The following is an 18,025-nucleotide window of genomic DNA, read 5'->3' on the forward strand; positions in this document are numbered from 1 at the left end:
CATCACTTGAAATTTTGCAATAAAAATCACAAGTACAGATGTTGGTACTGTCCCTTTAAATCTCAGTTTAAATACGCGATGAAAACCCACCTGCGCAATAAGCATGCGCAGAAACAGTTCCGCTTTCGCGTGCTTGAAGTCGCGCAATTGCAAAATGAAAATTAATAAAATTAATGATGATTAATGAGATTAATCATGAATTTTTTTGTACTCAATTGTACTTTCCGTTTTAATAATAATTTTCTGTATGTGTTGTAATTAGTGTGTTTTAATTTAATTAATTAATTAATTAATCAGTTGTTTATTGTTGTTGTTGTTGTTGTTGTAATAGAGATTGTGTGGAATTGTTGTGAGGAGGTACTAATTAATAAAAATATATTTTTTTCAGGAGAAGAAACTTGCATCAGAATTGGAGAGGTTAAGTACGCCTGCTCGAACGAGAATTGCGACCGCGTGTTCTCGAACAATGAAGCTAGGTACATTCATACTAAGTACCACTGCGGAAAACCGCCAAGGTTCAAGTGCTCACAGTGCAACTACAAGTCTGTCAAGAAGCAGAATATTCAAGCTCATGCCAAGCGCCTGCATCTTGATGATGACGCGAGGGTTATTGAGCTCTACAACGCTTCTACTTCAGGTGAGGCTTCCTTTCAGGCGGCGGAAGTGGTTCTACTTTTTTCAGGATGCTGCTGAATATTGTTTTTTTTTTTTAATATTTATTATTTTATTTTTAGATTTTTTTTTTTTAGGGGTTTTATAGAAGAAATTTTGAAAATTTTTGGTGCAGAATTTAAGATTAATTTAACAAATTTTTTATGATTAAGTATAAATTTAATAAAAATTTCAAAATATTTTGATTAATAATTTAAAAAAATTGTTTTAAAATTTGTAAAAATTAATTTGATCATTTTTTTAATCAAATTCATTTTTATTAATGAAGAAAAGAAGAAATTTAAAAATATTTATTAATAAAAAAATTCTTCCCACTTTTTATTTTGAAATAAAAAAATGAATAATTAAAACTAGCAACCATTGCAGTCACTACGTGACTGCTGTGAGTTGTGAACGATAAATAAATAAAATTTTGGTTTATTAAATAAGGACTTCTGTTAAATTGCATTGTGCTTTCTTAAATATTGACGTATTTGAAGATATAAGCTCACCCCGATATTACACTCAATAAGAGCTTTCATTTGAGAACCCACATGCATGTTTGATATATTTTTCATATATACATATATATATATATATATATATATATATATATATATATATATATATATATATATATAATATATATAAATATATGAAAAATTGACGTGGGTACTCAAATGAAAGGTCTTAATGAATGTAATGTCGGGATGAGCTTATATCTTTAAAAATATCATTAGTTGACAAGATAGCAATGTCAGTTCTTAATTATTGATATTTTTAAAGATATAAGCTCATCTTGATGTTATACTCATCAAGATATTTCATTTGAGTACCCACATGCATTTTTGATATATTTTTCATATATACATATATATATAATATATATAAATATATGAAAAATTGATGTGGGTACTCAAATGAAAGGTCTTAATGAATGTAATGTCGGGATGAGCTTATATCTTTAAAAATGTCAAAAATTCACAAAATATTTATTAAATTACACTGTACTTTTTTAAATATTGACGTTTTTATAGATATAAGCTCATCTTGATGTTACACTCATCAAGAGCTTTCATTTGAGTACCCACAAGCATTTTTGATATATTTTTCATATATTCATATATATAATATATATAAATATATGAAATATATAAAAAATTGATGTGGGTACTCAAATGAAAGGTCTTGATGAGTGTAACATCAAGATGAGCTTATATCTTTAAAAATGTCAATAGTTCACAAGATACAAGGTAATTATTGACATTTTTAAAGATATAAGCTCATCCTGATGTTACACTCATCAAGACCTTTCATTTGAGTACCCACATGCATTTTTGATATATTTTTCATATATAATATATATAAATATATAAAATATATGAAAAATTGATGTGGGTACTCAAATGAAAGGTCTTGATGAGTGTAACATCGGGATGAGCTTATATCTTTAAAAATGTCAAGAGTTCACGAGATACAAGGTCATTTCTTGATTATGAATCTAGATATAGAGCATTTTCGAATGCAGCCTAAATACTTATAATAAATTGACTATTAGTGAGAATGATATAAAACCTTTAAAAGGCACAACTCCAGGTCACGACTTTTCCAACGATACTAAATTTAACCATAAAAATTTTATTCCAGCTAAAAAAATATTTTGCGATGCCTTTTAAAATTATTTTCTCAATCCCATGGAATGCAACCTTACATATTCTTCTTTATTAATTTTTAAGAACGTTTATAACATAAACCGGAATGTGGCTTGGTCATAATCATCAAAAATGCTTTTAATCCGAACATGCATAAATTCTTTTTTACAAAAAAAAAAAAATTTTTTTTTTAATAAATAATAAAAAATCTAAATTTTGCAATGTTAAAGGTTTCGACGGAAATGACGCCTTTGAAACTTTTATGGAGATAATCCCAAAAATCGAGCCCGACACAATGGACCTGAAGCCGCAGCAATTCGATGTGAAGCCGCGGATCCGCGTAAAATCGAACATCGAGATAAAATCGGAGATAAATATATCGACGGTGTCCGGGGTGGGAATTTTCACCTGCCCAAATCTGAACTGCGGGCGCACTTTTAAGAACATCGCTTCCCGCAATCGGCATCTCAAGAAGATCTGCGCGCAGACTCCGAATTTTAAGTGCTCCCGTTGCGATTTCAAGGCGCTGCTGAAGGAAACTGTGGAAGATCATGGGAGAAAGATGCATCGCAGGTGCAAAACTTCGGTCGTGGAACTTCTCAAGCCCGTCGCCGGGGAACTCATCTGCCCGAATGAAAATTGCCAGAAGGTTTACGCTAGCAGAAAGCGGCTGGAACATCATGTCAAGTACGATTGCAAGAAGCTTCTGCCCAGATTCAAGTGCTACTACTGCCAGTATAAAGCTTTCTTTAAGAGTCAGGTCAAGAAACATGTCATTCGTAATCATCCTAGCATGGAATGTCGGCTCATTAATTTGATTTCTGATGATTAAGTCTCAGTTACGGCTCATCTGTCGTCTTGTCTTTATATATCCGACGATATATAGTGCGTTAATAATGCCTGAAGTGGGTAAAATTTTTTTTTTTTTTTTTTATTATTAAATCAAAAGTGGAAAAATAGAAAAAAAAAATTTTTTTTTAATACTTTTTGTGGCTCAAAAAATTTTTTAATAATTATAGAAAATAAAAATTGCTTTTATTTTTTTTTTTTTAATAAAGACTGAAAAAAATTTTAGTTTTATTTTTTGAAATTTTGAATTTAAAAATTAAACCTTTCCAAAATTTGAAAAATAAAAAATTAAAAAAACCAAAATTTGATAAATCAAAAATTTTTTAAAATTTGAAAAAATTGAAATTTAAAAAAATTCTAAAAATCAAAAAATTAAAAAATTTTTGATTTTTTTTAATTTTTAATGTTTCAAATTTTTGAAAATTTTTAATTTATCAAATTTTTGATTTTTCAAATTTTGGAAAATTTTTAAACTCAAAATTGTAAAAATTAAAAAAAAATTTATTTTTGTTTTTGAAAATTCCCTCTAAAAATTTGAAATTTTTTAAATATATTAATTTGACTAATTTTACAAATTTTTAAGGGAAAGTTCAAAATTAATTAAATTTCTATTTTACATACACCCTAAAAATTTTCTTTAAAACCAAAAAAACTTTTGAAAAAATCTTACAATAATTTTTTAACTCCTTTTTCAAATTTTTAATCCCCAAAATATTTCCTTCCTAAAAAAATTTTTTTTTTCACCCTCTTGGCATTATTAACCCAGTATATAAATTTACTATTATATACATTATTCAGTACTGTAAGAAGTGATTTCACCTTCGATTATTATTATGATTATAATCTAATTATAATTATATTTAAAATAAAAATTAAACATATGGTTTAAATAATAAATGATAACTTAGAAGTTTTTGAAAAAGTTTTTCTAGTTACAAATAATATGTAACACTTAAGATTTAAAATTTAGTGTCAACAATCTGTACAATTATATTTTTTTTAAAATTATTTTATTTTGTTAGCAATCCAAGTGTTGAACAAAAAATATTTTTAGATAAGCACCATCACTTGTGTAAAATTTTTAACTTATAAGTTTTGAGTATGTGCATGTGATTGTTTTTGAAACAATTAAGTTGGGAAAATTTTTTTTTTGTTATCTATCTCTAGTAGATATTATTATTATTATTATTATTATTATTATTATTATTATTATTATTATAAATAATTATAATTAATTATTAGCGATTAATTTTATATTCTTTGTAACTGGCGATTTAAAATATATGACCTCAATAATAAGTTGAATTTTTTTTATTAAAAATTAATCAAAAATTTTTTTCAGGACTTTCTTAAGCTTTTTTCTAAATAATTAATTTTTTTATTAAAAAATAATTATTTTTAATTGCAAAAATTTGTGTTGCAGGAAAACTAACGCCAGGAATGTTTACTAACAAAAAAAAATTTTGTAAATTATTTTCTGCATCAAAGGGGAATTTTTCTTGGGCAAAAAAAATATTTTATGATAGTTTATTAATAAAAAAAAAAAAAAAAATTTTTTTTTTTTTTTTTTTCAGATTATAAAGGCCCGAGGGTGGTCTTAACAAAACTCGATGATAAAATCCTCGAATTTTATAGCTTGAAGAGGAAAAAATTTGTATGCACTAACCCAGCATGCATGAGCGAATTTGCGAGTAAAAGGTTGTTAGAAACTCATGTGAAAAGTGGGTGCTGGGTACCAAATTACCAAGAACGTAAGTTTGATCAAACGTCAAGTAGAATTTGAATTAATTTTTTTTTTTTGTTCGCAGAACAAAATTATCAGTGGCTGAGATTCGTCCCGGAGAAGGAGATCGAGAAAAAGTACCCCTGCACTAATATATCCTGTACCAGGACTTTTAAGAACGAACATGCCAGGTACACACATGTTAGGTACCACTGCGGAAAACCGTAGAGGTATGAGTGTGGTTATTGTGGAAAAAAGTCACACATTAAGCATAATCTTATGTTACATTCTCATCAGAAGCATAAAAATTCTAGTGCTGATATTCGAGAGCTTTATTCTTGTAAAGCGGTAAACCATATTTTTTAATTTTATTCGAGTAAAGTTTATTTTTTTTTGTGTTTAAAAATTTACTCGAATTTTTTAGTGTTTAAAATTTTTTTTGTTTAAAAATTTGTTTAAAATTTTTTTGTTTAAAAATTAGCAAATAATGAAAAAAATTTTTTTTAATGAATATTAAAGTTAATTTTTTTAATATTGAAAAATTAATAAGATTAATTTTTTCAGAAGAAAAAAAATTTATTCAAGATTAAAAATTTGCTTTAATTTAATACTAAATAATTTATTAATTATTTACTGATTAAAAAAAAATAAATTGATGCAGGAAAAAAAATTGTTTTGAAGAATTTGATTTTGATGCAGAAAAAATTTTGAGTCTAAAATATTTAACATAAAATTTGATTTAATAATAAAATAATTCTTAAAATATTGTGACCAAAAATCAAGATAAAAACCAAATCTTAATAGGTAAAATCAAAAATTCACGATTAAACGTTATTACTTAATTAAAAATATTAATAATGTTTCAATAGTAGAAATTAAGTATTGTTACCTCAATTTGTTTAAAACATTTCAATTTTATATTTTATATTAAAAGTGTGCCATTTAATTATTACTTAATTTTGTATTTTATATATTAAAAATTCTAAAAAGAAAATTTCTAACTTAATTTATTTTTCTTCCCAAAAAAATGTTCCTTTAAATGAAACTTATATTTTCCAGGAAAATCATCTGAACAAAATTAACGTCAAGCTTGGCCAAAAATTGACAAAAAAATTTTTTATTTCTTTAAAAAATATTTACTAACAAATTTAACTTGTTTTTTCAGGAGAAGATTGGTTCAAGACGGTGAAAATAAAGTCAGAATACAAGTGCGATACAATTTCAGAGGATCTGAAGACTATGGTAGAGCACGCGGTGGAAAATCACTTTAAAAAAAATAGAAAAGGAAGAAACTTTGCAAGTTAAAAAAAAAAATGAAGAATATTTTGCTTGTAAAAATGAAAATTGTGAAAAATTTTTCAAGTTTTACAACATTTTAAGGAGCCATTAAAAACATGAATGTGGGAAGAAAATTTCTTCTATAATTAATTAATTTAAAACACTATAATTAATTAATTAATTAATTAATTTGAAACACTATAATTAATTAATCAATTAATTAATTTGAAACACTATAATTAATTAATTAATTAATTTGAAACACTATAATTAATTAATTAATTAATTTGAAACACTATAATTAATTAATTAATTAATTAATTCAAAACACTATAATTAATTAATTAATTAATTAATTAAAAACACTATAATTAATTAATTAATTCATTCATTCAAAACACTATAATTAATTAATTAATTAATTAAAAACACTATAATTAATTAATTAATTAATTAATTAATTAATTAAAAACACTATAATTAATTAATTAATTAATTAATTTGAAATGCTATAATTAATTAATTAATTAATTTGAAATGCTATAATTAATTAATTAATTAACTACTTTAAAACGCTATAGTTAATTAATTAATTAATTAATTAACTAATTTAAAACACTATAATTAATTAATTAATTAATTTAAAACATTATAATTAATTCATTAGTATTAAAATAACTCCTAAAATTTTTAATTAATGAATATGTTACTAAATTTCTAATTAATTTCTTTACTTCTTCCTGTAAATATTTATTTTTATTTATCTATCTATTTTATTATCATCTTTATTCATTGCAATAATTATTATTATTATTGTTTGTGGTAATTATCCCTGGAATTAATTTTTATTAACAAATAAAATTGTTTTCCAGGAAGAAAAAGACGGCGATCAAGAAGAAGACAATCTAATTCATTGGAACCCGCGGGTTACGTCGAAGAAGCTGAGGGACCTTTCGTCTGCCAGAACGTCAATTGCTACCGCAGGTTCATCCACCGGAGGAACTGGATCCAGCACATCAAGTTCCACTGTGGAAAGCCCCCTAGGTTCAAGTGCGGGTACTGCTATCTTCAGTCCCACTCTAAGAGCAGTCTGAAGAAACATACCGAGCGCAAACATCCCAGCAGAGAAATTAATATTATTGAGCGACAATTTAATGTTAATTATTAGGAGGTTTTTGTGATACTGATGATGGTGGGATTTTTATTTTCTATAAATATAAAACGTTTTTAAAATATAATTATATATATTTTTTTTTTAATTTCAATTTAAAAATTTTGATGTTCAAAAATTTTTTTATTTAAAAAAAGTAAAATTATCAAATTTTGATATAAAATATAAAATAATAATAATTATTATTATTATAAATGTAAATTTTAATTATGCATGCAAAATTTTTTAAAAATTATGCATGTAAAAAAAATGATATTTAAAATGAAAAATTTCCTTAAATTTGATTTTTAAAAATCAATTACTTGCTTTTGATGTAAAATATAACAATTAAATTAATTAAATTAATTGTCGTGGATAATAAGGCCTGGATTGATAAAAAAAATTAAAGTAAAGTTTAAAGAAGAAATATTGAAAAAAAATTATTTTTAAAAAAATTGTTTAAAATTAAAGCAGAAAATTTTTTTTAACAAAAATATTGTTCTTAATTTTAGTAAATATTATTTGTTTAAAAAATTTTTGTTTATTTCACAACAGAAATTTTTTTAAATAATTTTTTTGGTTTAAGATTTCTTTTTTTGAATTAAGTTAATTTTTTTATTTAATTAATTTTTATTATTAATTATTTAAAGATTTTTTTTTGTTAAATTTCTACAAAAAATAGTCATTTTTATTTAAAAAAAAACAATATTAAATATTTAAGGTTTTGTAAGGCAATAATAATTTTTTTAAACTTTACTTATATTTTTCTTAATTAAGAAGAATAATATTAATTATTTTAAAATTCAATTATTAATCAATATGAATAATTATCAATTATTCTAAAATTCAATTATTAATTAAAATTAAGAATTATTAATTAAAATTCAATTTTTTACATTTGTAATTTTAAATTACTTTTTTAAATATTTTACAAAAAATATTTTTTGATAATAATTAACATAAAAATTATAAAAAATATTTTCCAGGCTTTATCATATGTTACTTAATGAAGAAAAAAAAATTTCTTCTTATAAATTCCAAGTAATGAAAAATTTTTAAATTTACCGACCATTTCCAGTATCACAAATAAAAAATTAAGAATAAAACTTCATTTACAAAAAATACTATGTACTTAATTTTAAAAACGTGGCTGTACTATTTTTTGAAAAATTATAAAAAAAATTTAATATAATTCACTTACTATTTAATTATTTTTTTATAATATTATTGTCCTATTTTTTAAATTTAAAAATTGTAAAAACTTATTTTGTCCGTAAGAAAGATAAATACTAACAAAAAATTTTTCTGTTGCAGACATAAAACCACAACTGATTCGCAAAAGATCGAAGAAGCTAACCGGCGATAATTTTATCAAAATCGAGACTATTAAATACGCGTGCCCTAATGCAGACTGTGACAGCGTGTTTACAGATAAGAGCAACCGCAATCGCCACTACAATTACCATTGTGGTAAGCCACCGCGATTCCAATGCCCGTACTGCAGCCACAAGTCGCACCGCAAATCTGACGTACAAGTCCACATTAATTCGCGACACCGATTTTTCAGAAATTACGTTATCGAGCTGTACAATCCCTGCAAAAAACGTAATTATATTAACAAAAAAACCGAGTAATTTAATTACATGAAAAATAAAATAAAATTTTGATAATTAATAATTAATATTATATGTTAAATTATAATGAGAAGATATAAAATATCAATAAAAAATTAAACTGTAAATAAATGTAAATTATTTTCTTTGGGATTATTTTATTTATTTCTTCTTCGATTGAAAGATTTTTTAAAAGAAGAATATATACTGACAAAGGAATTCTTGTTGTTTCAGATACCAGAGAAATGTGCCGCCATCTGACGGCTGACAGGCAGAGAGATGGGAAGAAAGATAAAGCGCCATTTGTCAGGTTTGAAGCTATTAAATACGCATGCCCAAACCCGAATTGCAAGAGCGTTTTTAACGACAAAAGCAATAGAAATCGGCATGTTAATTATCAGTGCGGTAAACCTCCGAGGTTTCAGTGCTCACATTGTTGCTATAAGTCCCATCATAAGGCCCATGTTAAGACACATGCTAAGAGCAAACATCCTAATGTTGATTATTATGTTATTGAGCTCTACAATCCTTGTAATAGAAGAAGAAAACTTTCTTTGTTTTGAAATTTTTATGGATTTTCTGAGAAGAAATTTAATTTTTTTAAAGAAGAAATATAAAAAATTTTAATTAATAAAATTTTTTTATTTCTTCTTTTGAATATAGTTTATTGTTTTTATTGCAATAGAAGAAGAATTTTCATTTTTATGGATATTCTAAGAAGAAATTTAATTTCTTTTTTTAAAGAAGAAATGTAAAAAATTTTGGTTGATTTTAACTAATAAAATTTTTTTATTTCTTCTTTTTAATAAAGTTGATTATTTTTATCGCAATAGAAGAAAACTTTTTATTTTTGAAATTTTTATGGATGTTCTGAGAAGAAATTTATTTGTTTTCTTTTTTTTCAAAAGAAGAAATAAAGAATTTTGATTAATTTTAAATAATAAGATTTTTTTATTTCTTTTTTTGAATAAATTTTATTATTTTTATTACAACGGAAGAAGATTTTCTGATTTTTATGGTTTTTTTAAGAAGAAATTAATTGACTTTTAAAGAAGAAATAAAGAAATTCATGGTTGATTTTAAATAATACTTTTTTATTTCTTCTTTTTAATAAAGTTTATTATTTTTATTGTAATAGAAGAAAAAGACTTATTTTTATGGATATTTTAAGAAGAAATTTAATTTTTTTTTTAAGAAGAAATAAAGAAAAAATTTGATTGATTTTAAATAATAAAATTTTTTAATTTCTTCTTTTGAATAAAATTAATTATCTTCATTGCAATAGAAGAAGACTCTTATTTATATGGATGTTTTGAGAGGAAATTTATTGTTTTTTAAAGAAGAAATAAAAAAACTCATGGTCGATTTGAGATTATAAAACTTTCTTATTTCTTCTTTTAAAAAAAAAATTAATTATTTTTATTAGAAATCTAAATTTTGTTTTATAATTGATGATTTCTTCTTTTTATATTTGAATTTTTCTTAACCAAATTTTGGTCTCATAATATTAATGTTTATGTTTGGTATTTTTAATCATTCCTTTTTTATGTCAAAGTGAAAGTATTATTATTTAATTAGAATTAAAAAAAATCAAAATTATAAGTAATAAGACTTATAAAAATAAAATTCAGCTTTTTTTACAGTGTAAGAATGTTGGAAAAAATTTATCTTGGATAAATTTTGTAACTACAATCGAAAAATTTAACTTTAATTAAAAATAAAATTTTTGATATCATAAAATTATTTTAAATAATTTAAACATTTTTATAAATGAACAATTTCTTCTTTTAAAAATTTTTTTACTTAATTCAAGACAAACAAACTATTAAAAATAATTTTTTTGTATCAAAAATTGTTTTTTTCAGTGTGTAAATTTTTGAAAAGTTTTTCTCCGCTTCTGTCCAATAAATGAAATAAAAAAAAATTATTTTATAAAAAAAAAATCAAAATGATATTAATGTTAAGACTAAAGTATTAAAATTTATAATGTTATTACTTTATAAATAATAATTTATAAGAAAAAAATGTATTCGATATATTGAAAAAAGAATTTTTTAATAAAAAAATTTCTCAAAATTTTTTTCTTATTAAAAAAAAATTCAATATTGCATTAGATTAAATTACAATGATAATAATTGTTAATTATTATTACTAACATAGTAAATTTTAATGTTTCAGAATATGTTAACGAAGCGCAAGACCCTCTGCAGCTGAAACCAGAAAATTTCTCTAGAAAAAGAAGCGAAGAAAAATTCACGTGCGTGAATCAGTCCTGTGGAAAGTCTTTTAAGACCCGCGGAGCTCGAAATTTCCACGTGCAATACCACTGCGCGAAGCCAATGCGGTACAAGTGCGAGCGCTGTGACTACAAGACGCACTGGAAAAACGACGTGAAGAAACACGCGAGATCCAAACATCCAGAACTCGAAACAAATGTCATCGAGCTTTTCAAAGTTAGATCTGCTAACAAAGTTCACAGTTACTCGTGTCCTAACGAGCATTGCAGTCGCACTTACACCGCAAAAAGCAGTCTGTACAAGCACTTGAAGTATGTGTGCGGAAAAGAGCCGACTTTTAGATGCGTTTTTTGCGATTACAAGACTTTTAGGAGATATGTGTTTATTGAACATGTTAATAAGCATCATACAAAATCTAATTGATTATTCATTATTATTTTTAATAAAATTGAAATTTTTTATTAATGTTAAGGTACCTGCAAATAATAAAGTAATAACTTTTAAGCCAAAAAAATTATAAAACATTTACTTTACCAGGAATAATTTTAAAATCTTTTCAATTAAATTTTTGTTCTAAATTTTAATCTATAAATAAATAAAATTTGGCTTTATTAAATAAGGACTTTTGTTAAATTGCATTGTATTTTCTTAAATATTGACGTTTTTAAAGATATAAGCTCATCCCGATGTTACACTCATAAAGAGCTTTCATTTGAGTACCCACATGCATTTTTGATATATTTTTCATATATACATATATATGATATATATAAATATATGAAAAATTGACGTGGGTACTCAAATGAAAGATCTCATTGAGTGTAACATCGGGATGAGCTTATATCTTAAAAAATGTCAATAGTTCTCAAGATACAAGATAATTTCTTAGTTATTTTTGTTCAATTGCACTGTACTTTCTTAAATATTGACATTTTTAAAGATATAAGCTCATCCCGATGTTACACTCATAAAGAGCTTTCATTTGAGTACCCACATGCATTTTTAATTTATTTTTCATATATACATATATACAATATATATAAATATATGAAAAATTGATGTGGGTACTCAAATGAAAGGTCTCAATGAGTGTAATGTCAGGGTGAGCTTATATCTTAAAAAATATCAATAGTTCACAAGATACAAGGTCACTAAAAAAACCGACATTCATATGACTATCCTGGACACAAAATTTCTCTTATTCTCTTAATAATATAGATTGATGTTAAAAAAATTAAATAATTTTTTTTTAATAATAAAATCACCTTTCAATTAAAAAAAGAAAGTAAATAAATAAATTGTACTTCTTAATTTGTACAATTACAATAAATAAATAAATTAATTAATTACTTCAAAAAATCAACTAACCATGTAACACCTCAAGCTCCACCTAAAAAAAAAAGTAAATTAATTAATTAATTAATTAATTACTATTAAAAAAAATGAATAAATTAGATAATTATTTACTATTAATAAAAACTTAATTAATTAATTAATAAAAACTTAATTAATTAATTAATTAATTAATTAACTAATTACTATTAAAAAAATAAATAAATTAATTAATTATTTACTATTAAAAAAAATTAATTAATTAATTATTTACTATTGAAAAAATTAATTAATTATTTACTATTAAAAAAAATTAATTAATTAAATAATTATTTACTATTAAAAATTAATTAATTAATTAATTATTTACTATTAAAAGAAAAAATAAATAAAAAAAGGAACAAATTACATTGAATAATAAAAAAAATTTTTTTTTAATTTTTTGACTAACATCCTTTTTTTATTTTCCAGGATTCGCACACCCCCGCCGCCGTTCTCAAAAGCCAGACTTGATAGAATACAAATGCGCGAATTTTGCGCAATGTGGAAGCATTTTCACGGACAAGAAAACACTAACGCGCCACATAAAGTACGTATGTGGTCAGCCGCCGAGGTACAAGTGCGCTTACTGTGAGTACAAGTCCCACAACACCGCAAATGTTAAAGTTCACATGGGAAGGATGCATCCCGGTCAAAAGGTCCAGATCGTCGAGATGTACAACCCCTTCGCGAACGCCAGGAGGTACTCCTGCCCTCAAGAAGGCTGCTACAAGAGGTACAAGTACAGACAGGGCCTCACTTATCACCTCAGCAATGAGTGCGGAAAGTCTCCTAGGTTCAAGTGCTTTTACTGTTCTTATCACGCTTATCATAAGGGAAATATTCAGAAACACGCTGCGGCTAAACATCCTAATTTTGAAGTCTGTGTTGTTGACTTGAAAGTCAAAAAATAATTATTAAGTATTATTATGATATATAAATGATATAAAACTTTTTTTATTGTTAAGTTGAATAACATTATTACTATTATTATTATTTATTTGTAATGTAGCTAATGAATAAAATTTTAATTAAAAGGGTTTGAATGGTAAGTTTTTATAATTGATTTTTTTTTTTTTTTAATTTTGAATTGTCAAGTTTTTAAATATAGTTGCAATTGTTAATATTAATTATGAAAATTATTTATATTATTGAGCAAATAAGAAAAAATTTTGTTTTCAGGATAAGTATTTAGGCTGCACTTAAAAATGCTCTATCTCTAGATACATAATTAAGAAATAACCTTGTATCTTGTAAACTATTGATATTTTTAAAGATATAAGCTCATCCCGACATTACACTCATTAAGACCTTTCATTTGAGTACCCACATCAATTTTTCATATATTTTATATATTTATATATATGAATATATGAATATATGAAAAATATATCAAAAATGCATGTGGGTACTCAAATGAAAGCTCTTGATGAGTATAACATCGGGATGAGCTTATATCTTTAAAAATGTCAATAGTACTCAAGATACATAATTAAGAAATGACCTTGTATCTCGTGAACTATTGTCATTCTTAAAGATATAAGCTCATCCCGATGTTACACTCATTGAGACCTTTCATTTGAGTACCCACATCAATTTTTCATATATTTTATATATTTATATATATGAATATATGAATACATGAAAAATATATCAAAAATGCATGTGGGTACTCAAATAAAAGCTCTTGATGAGTATAACATCGGGATGAGCTTATATCTCTAAAAACGTCAATAGTTCTCATGATACATAATTAAGAAATGACCTTGTATCTCGTGAACTATTGAAATTTTTAAAGATATAAGCTCATCGCGATGTTACATTCATTAAGAGCTTTCATTTGAGTACTCACATCAATTTTTCATATATTTATAGATATTATATATATGTATAAATGAAAAATATATAAAAAATGCTTGTGGGTACTCAAACGAAAGTTGTTGATGAGTGTAACATCGGGATGAGCTTATATCTTCAAAAGCGTCAATATTTACGAAAGTACAGTGCAATTTAACTAAATTCATTATTTAATAAAGCAAAATTTTAATTCTTTTTTGTTCACAAGTCACAGCAGTCATATAGTGACTGCAAGGTTGTTTGTTTATTTTTATATTATTAATTTTTTGTAATTTTATAATGAAAAAAATTTAATTATTAATTAAAGAAAATTTTTTTTCAAACAAAATTAAATAATAAGGTAAATTTTTAAAATTGAAATTAAAAAATAACTGCTCAATTTTTTAAAAAAATTTAGTCATTTAAAAATCATTATTAAATTTTTAATAAATATTTTATTACAAAGAAAATTAAATGTTTAACTAAAAAAAATTTGTTTTTTTTCAGCGTCAACAATTCAAGGCTTCATAATGAAATAAATAATTTTTTAAATTTTATAAAAAATCCTGAAATTATCAAGGTAAAGTATTGGAACAAAAATCCAAAATTAAACTAAAAAAAAAAGTTGCTCAATTTTGTAAAATTTATTAATTTTTCGTCTAGAGCATGAAAAAATGTCAAATGTCAAGTAGTATTACCAAATAATTGAGCAGTATTTTCATAAAAAACAACTTTATTTTCCAGGCTACCCAGGAGCTTTCCTATCAAAATACCGGCGGTTCTCCTTGCCTGTAGTCTCGTCAGTGCAGAGAAGTTCAAAGACCCTGAAGTTCGCGTGTCCAAACCGCGACTGCAACCGCGTCTTCAAGGAGCAGCGGTACCTGAGGAAGCACATGAACTACCACTGCGGAAAGCCTCCCAGGTACAAGTGTCCCTTCTGCGAGTACCGCTCGATCTGGAAGTACGGCGTCAAGTCCCACATGGAGCACAACCACTCCGGTCAGAACGCCCGCATTATCGAAATGTACAAGCTCTCCTCCAAGGTACAGTAGTCTTGTCGGTTTTACCTGGCCGCTAGTCTACTGAACATTTATTTGCAAAACCTTATTGTACTTTTTTTTTGTTGGAAATTGAAATTTTATTTTTTTTTTTATAAAAAAACAATTTTTTTTTTTTTTTGATTGATTTTTAAAAAAGGATTTTCTTTTTTGCAGAGTTTGAGCCCAAGAGTATTCGGAGTTGCGCAATAAATCAATTTTTTCAAGTATATTTATGAAATATTGAATGCCAAAAAGTTTATTTATTTATTTTAACAATCAGTAAGGCTGTTTGTTGACCAAAAAGCTATGAGCGAATACAATATTTATCAGGATAAGTTAAATTAGGGTACTGAGGAATTTTTTGAATATTTAACAAAAAAAATCGTGAATTTTTAAAGCTTATAGTGGAAAATTTCGTCTTCCAAACGGCGCAAAAAATTTTTTGGGAATTTTTTTTAATGAATTTAACTATTTAATTGTAAATTTTTTACATGAAAATTTTATTACGACTTTTAAAACCTAAATAAAAAAAATATTAAGCACTATTTAATTATAAATTATAATTTTTATAGTTTTTAATAATTGTAATTTTTACAAAAAATTTATTTTTTTATTGAATTTTTATAAAAATTGAATAATTTTTTAGTTATTTATTACTTATAAAATTTACACTATAAACTGTAAAAATTCAACTTTTTCTTAGTCAGGTACCTTAATTAATTACAAAGACTTCCAATATCACTATTTCAATGTCTACGAAAAATTATATACCAATATATTTATAAAAAATTAATATCATCTTATATAAAATATAGATCAATTGTTCTGTTATTAATTATAAATATTTTTATTTTATTTTTTAGTTTATAAAAAACCATTTCACTTCTTTAGTAAAAAATTTCTTTTTATTGCGTCAAAAAAAATTTAATTGAATTTTTATTGTAAATTTATTTAACATAAATTTTTTTTGCCACAAAAATAGAAAAGTTTTTCTGTCTAAAGTAAAAAAATGATTAACTTGTGATTAAAAAATTGAAAAATTTTATTGAATTTTAAAGTTTTGTTAATTGTTAGAAATTAATTAAATTAATTACCACAATTTGTCCCAATAATTTACCAAATTTTAAAATAAAAAAAAATTTCTAATAATTTGTACTCAAATTTACAATAAAAAACTTTAAAAAAAGAAATCTAATTTTTTTGTGTAAAAAATTCCTCCAAAAAAAATGACGAATTTTTTTCGTTTTTTTTAACATAATTTCTTTTTTATTTTTCAGCGAACTTCATATCATCCGCTTCAGAGTTACAAAAGAAAATCCCGCGAATTTATATCTGCCAGATCTGCGTAGCAGCTCACCCCAAAAATTTCCAATGCCCCGCAATACAGAGTCAGATCATCGACACCACTTACCAAACGCTGCCGGGTCCCCCCTTCGCTTGTCCGAATGAAAATTGCATCAAGATTTACCAGAAGAAGTGGCGCCTGATAAAACACCTGAAATTCGAGTGCGGAAAGCGCCCGAGGTACAAGTGTTTCTACTGCAACTTCTGCAGTTGCTATAACCAAGGGATAAAAAGTCATTGCTTCAATAGTCATCCGAACCGCGTTTTCAAAATGATTGATCTGTGCGATAATTAATTATTTTTTGATTTCTTCTTTCGTAATAAAAATTTTTAATTTTCTATGTGATTAATAAAATTTAAAATTAATATTAGAAATTAATAAATTAATTATTTGATTCATTAAATGTTTCATTTGTTGCATCATTCACTGCATTTTTGGTGTACATTGTAATGTTCGTTCATGCTTAATTAATTTTCCTGATTCATTAATATAATTTTTATTTTATTCTCCACGCCTGTTTGGGTGTGCTCATTTTTATAAATATTTTTGTATAAATTTTATTTTGGTGTGTTGAATGTATAAAAAGTACAAAAGTCATTTTGTGTTTTTCAGACAGCAAAATTCCTTTACTTTTGTTTGATTGTATTAAAACAGAGGGCCCGATTTTGAGGTCATCGATAAAACGGGAAAAAGAAGATACTATGTTTGTGTGTTACAATCGCGTCTGCGATCAAACTTTCAGCAACAAGAGTCAGCTTAAATATCATATGAAATTTGAATGTGGTGAGATTTTTTTCATTTTATTTTAATTAATTTATGTATTGTTATAGTGTATAGATAATTAAGAAATGACCTTGTATCTTGTGAACTATTGACATTTTTAAAGATATAAGCTCACCCTGACATTACACTCATCGAGAGCTTTCATTTGAGTACCCACATCAATTTTTCATACATTTCATATATTTATATATATTATATATATGTATATATAAAAAATATATCAAAAGTGCATGTGGGTACTCGAATGAAAGCTCTTGATGAGTGTAACATCAAGATGAGCTTATATCTCTAAAAATGTCAGTAGTTAAGAAATTACCTTGTATCTTGTGAACATTTTTAAAGATATTTTTACAGATAATAAACTCATCTCGATGTTACACTCAACGAGACCTTTCATTTGAGTACCCACATCAATTTTTCATATATCTCATATATTTATATATATTATATATATCTATATATGAAAAATATATCAAAAATGCATGTGGGTATTCAAA

At 24.6% G+C, this 18,025-nt stretch overlaps 1 protein-coding gene across 11 annotated transcripts in view; it reads left to right on the forward strand.

The window, feature by feature from the left end:
• The window catches only part of LOC123264132 (longitudinals lacking protein), a 200,768-nt gene that overhangs the window by 120,270 nt on the left and 62,473 nt on the right, over positions 1–18,025 (forward strand). For 3 of the 11 annotated variants that reach the window (XM_044727270.1, XM_044727277.1, XM_044727271.1), the window contains 2 exons: positions 389–637; positions 2,534–3,240. The exons of the other annotated variants lie outside the window; for them this stretch is intronic. In XM_044727270.1, the coding sequence (XP_044583205.1) occupies positions 389–637; positions 2,534–3,135 (851 nt within the window). In that variant the 3' untranslated portion in view covers positions 3,136–3,240. Of the gene's footprint in view, positions 1–388; positions 638–2,533; positions 3,241–18,025 lie in introns of those variants that run through there. 11 annotated transcript variants of the gene reach the window in all.

The sequence above is a fragment of the Cotesia glomerata genome, linkage group LG4, assembly GCF_020080835.1.
Source record: "Cotesia glomerata isolate CgM1 linkage group LG4, MPM_Cglom_v2.3, whole genome shotgun sequence".
In the NCBI taxonomy this organism is placed as follows: Eukaryota; Metazoa; Arthropoda; class Insecta; order Hymenoptera; family Braconidae; genus Cotesia; species Cotesia glomerata.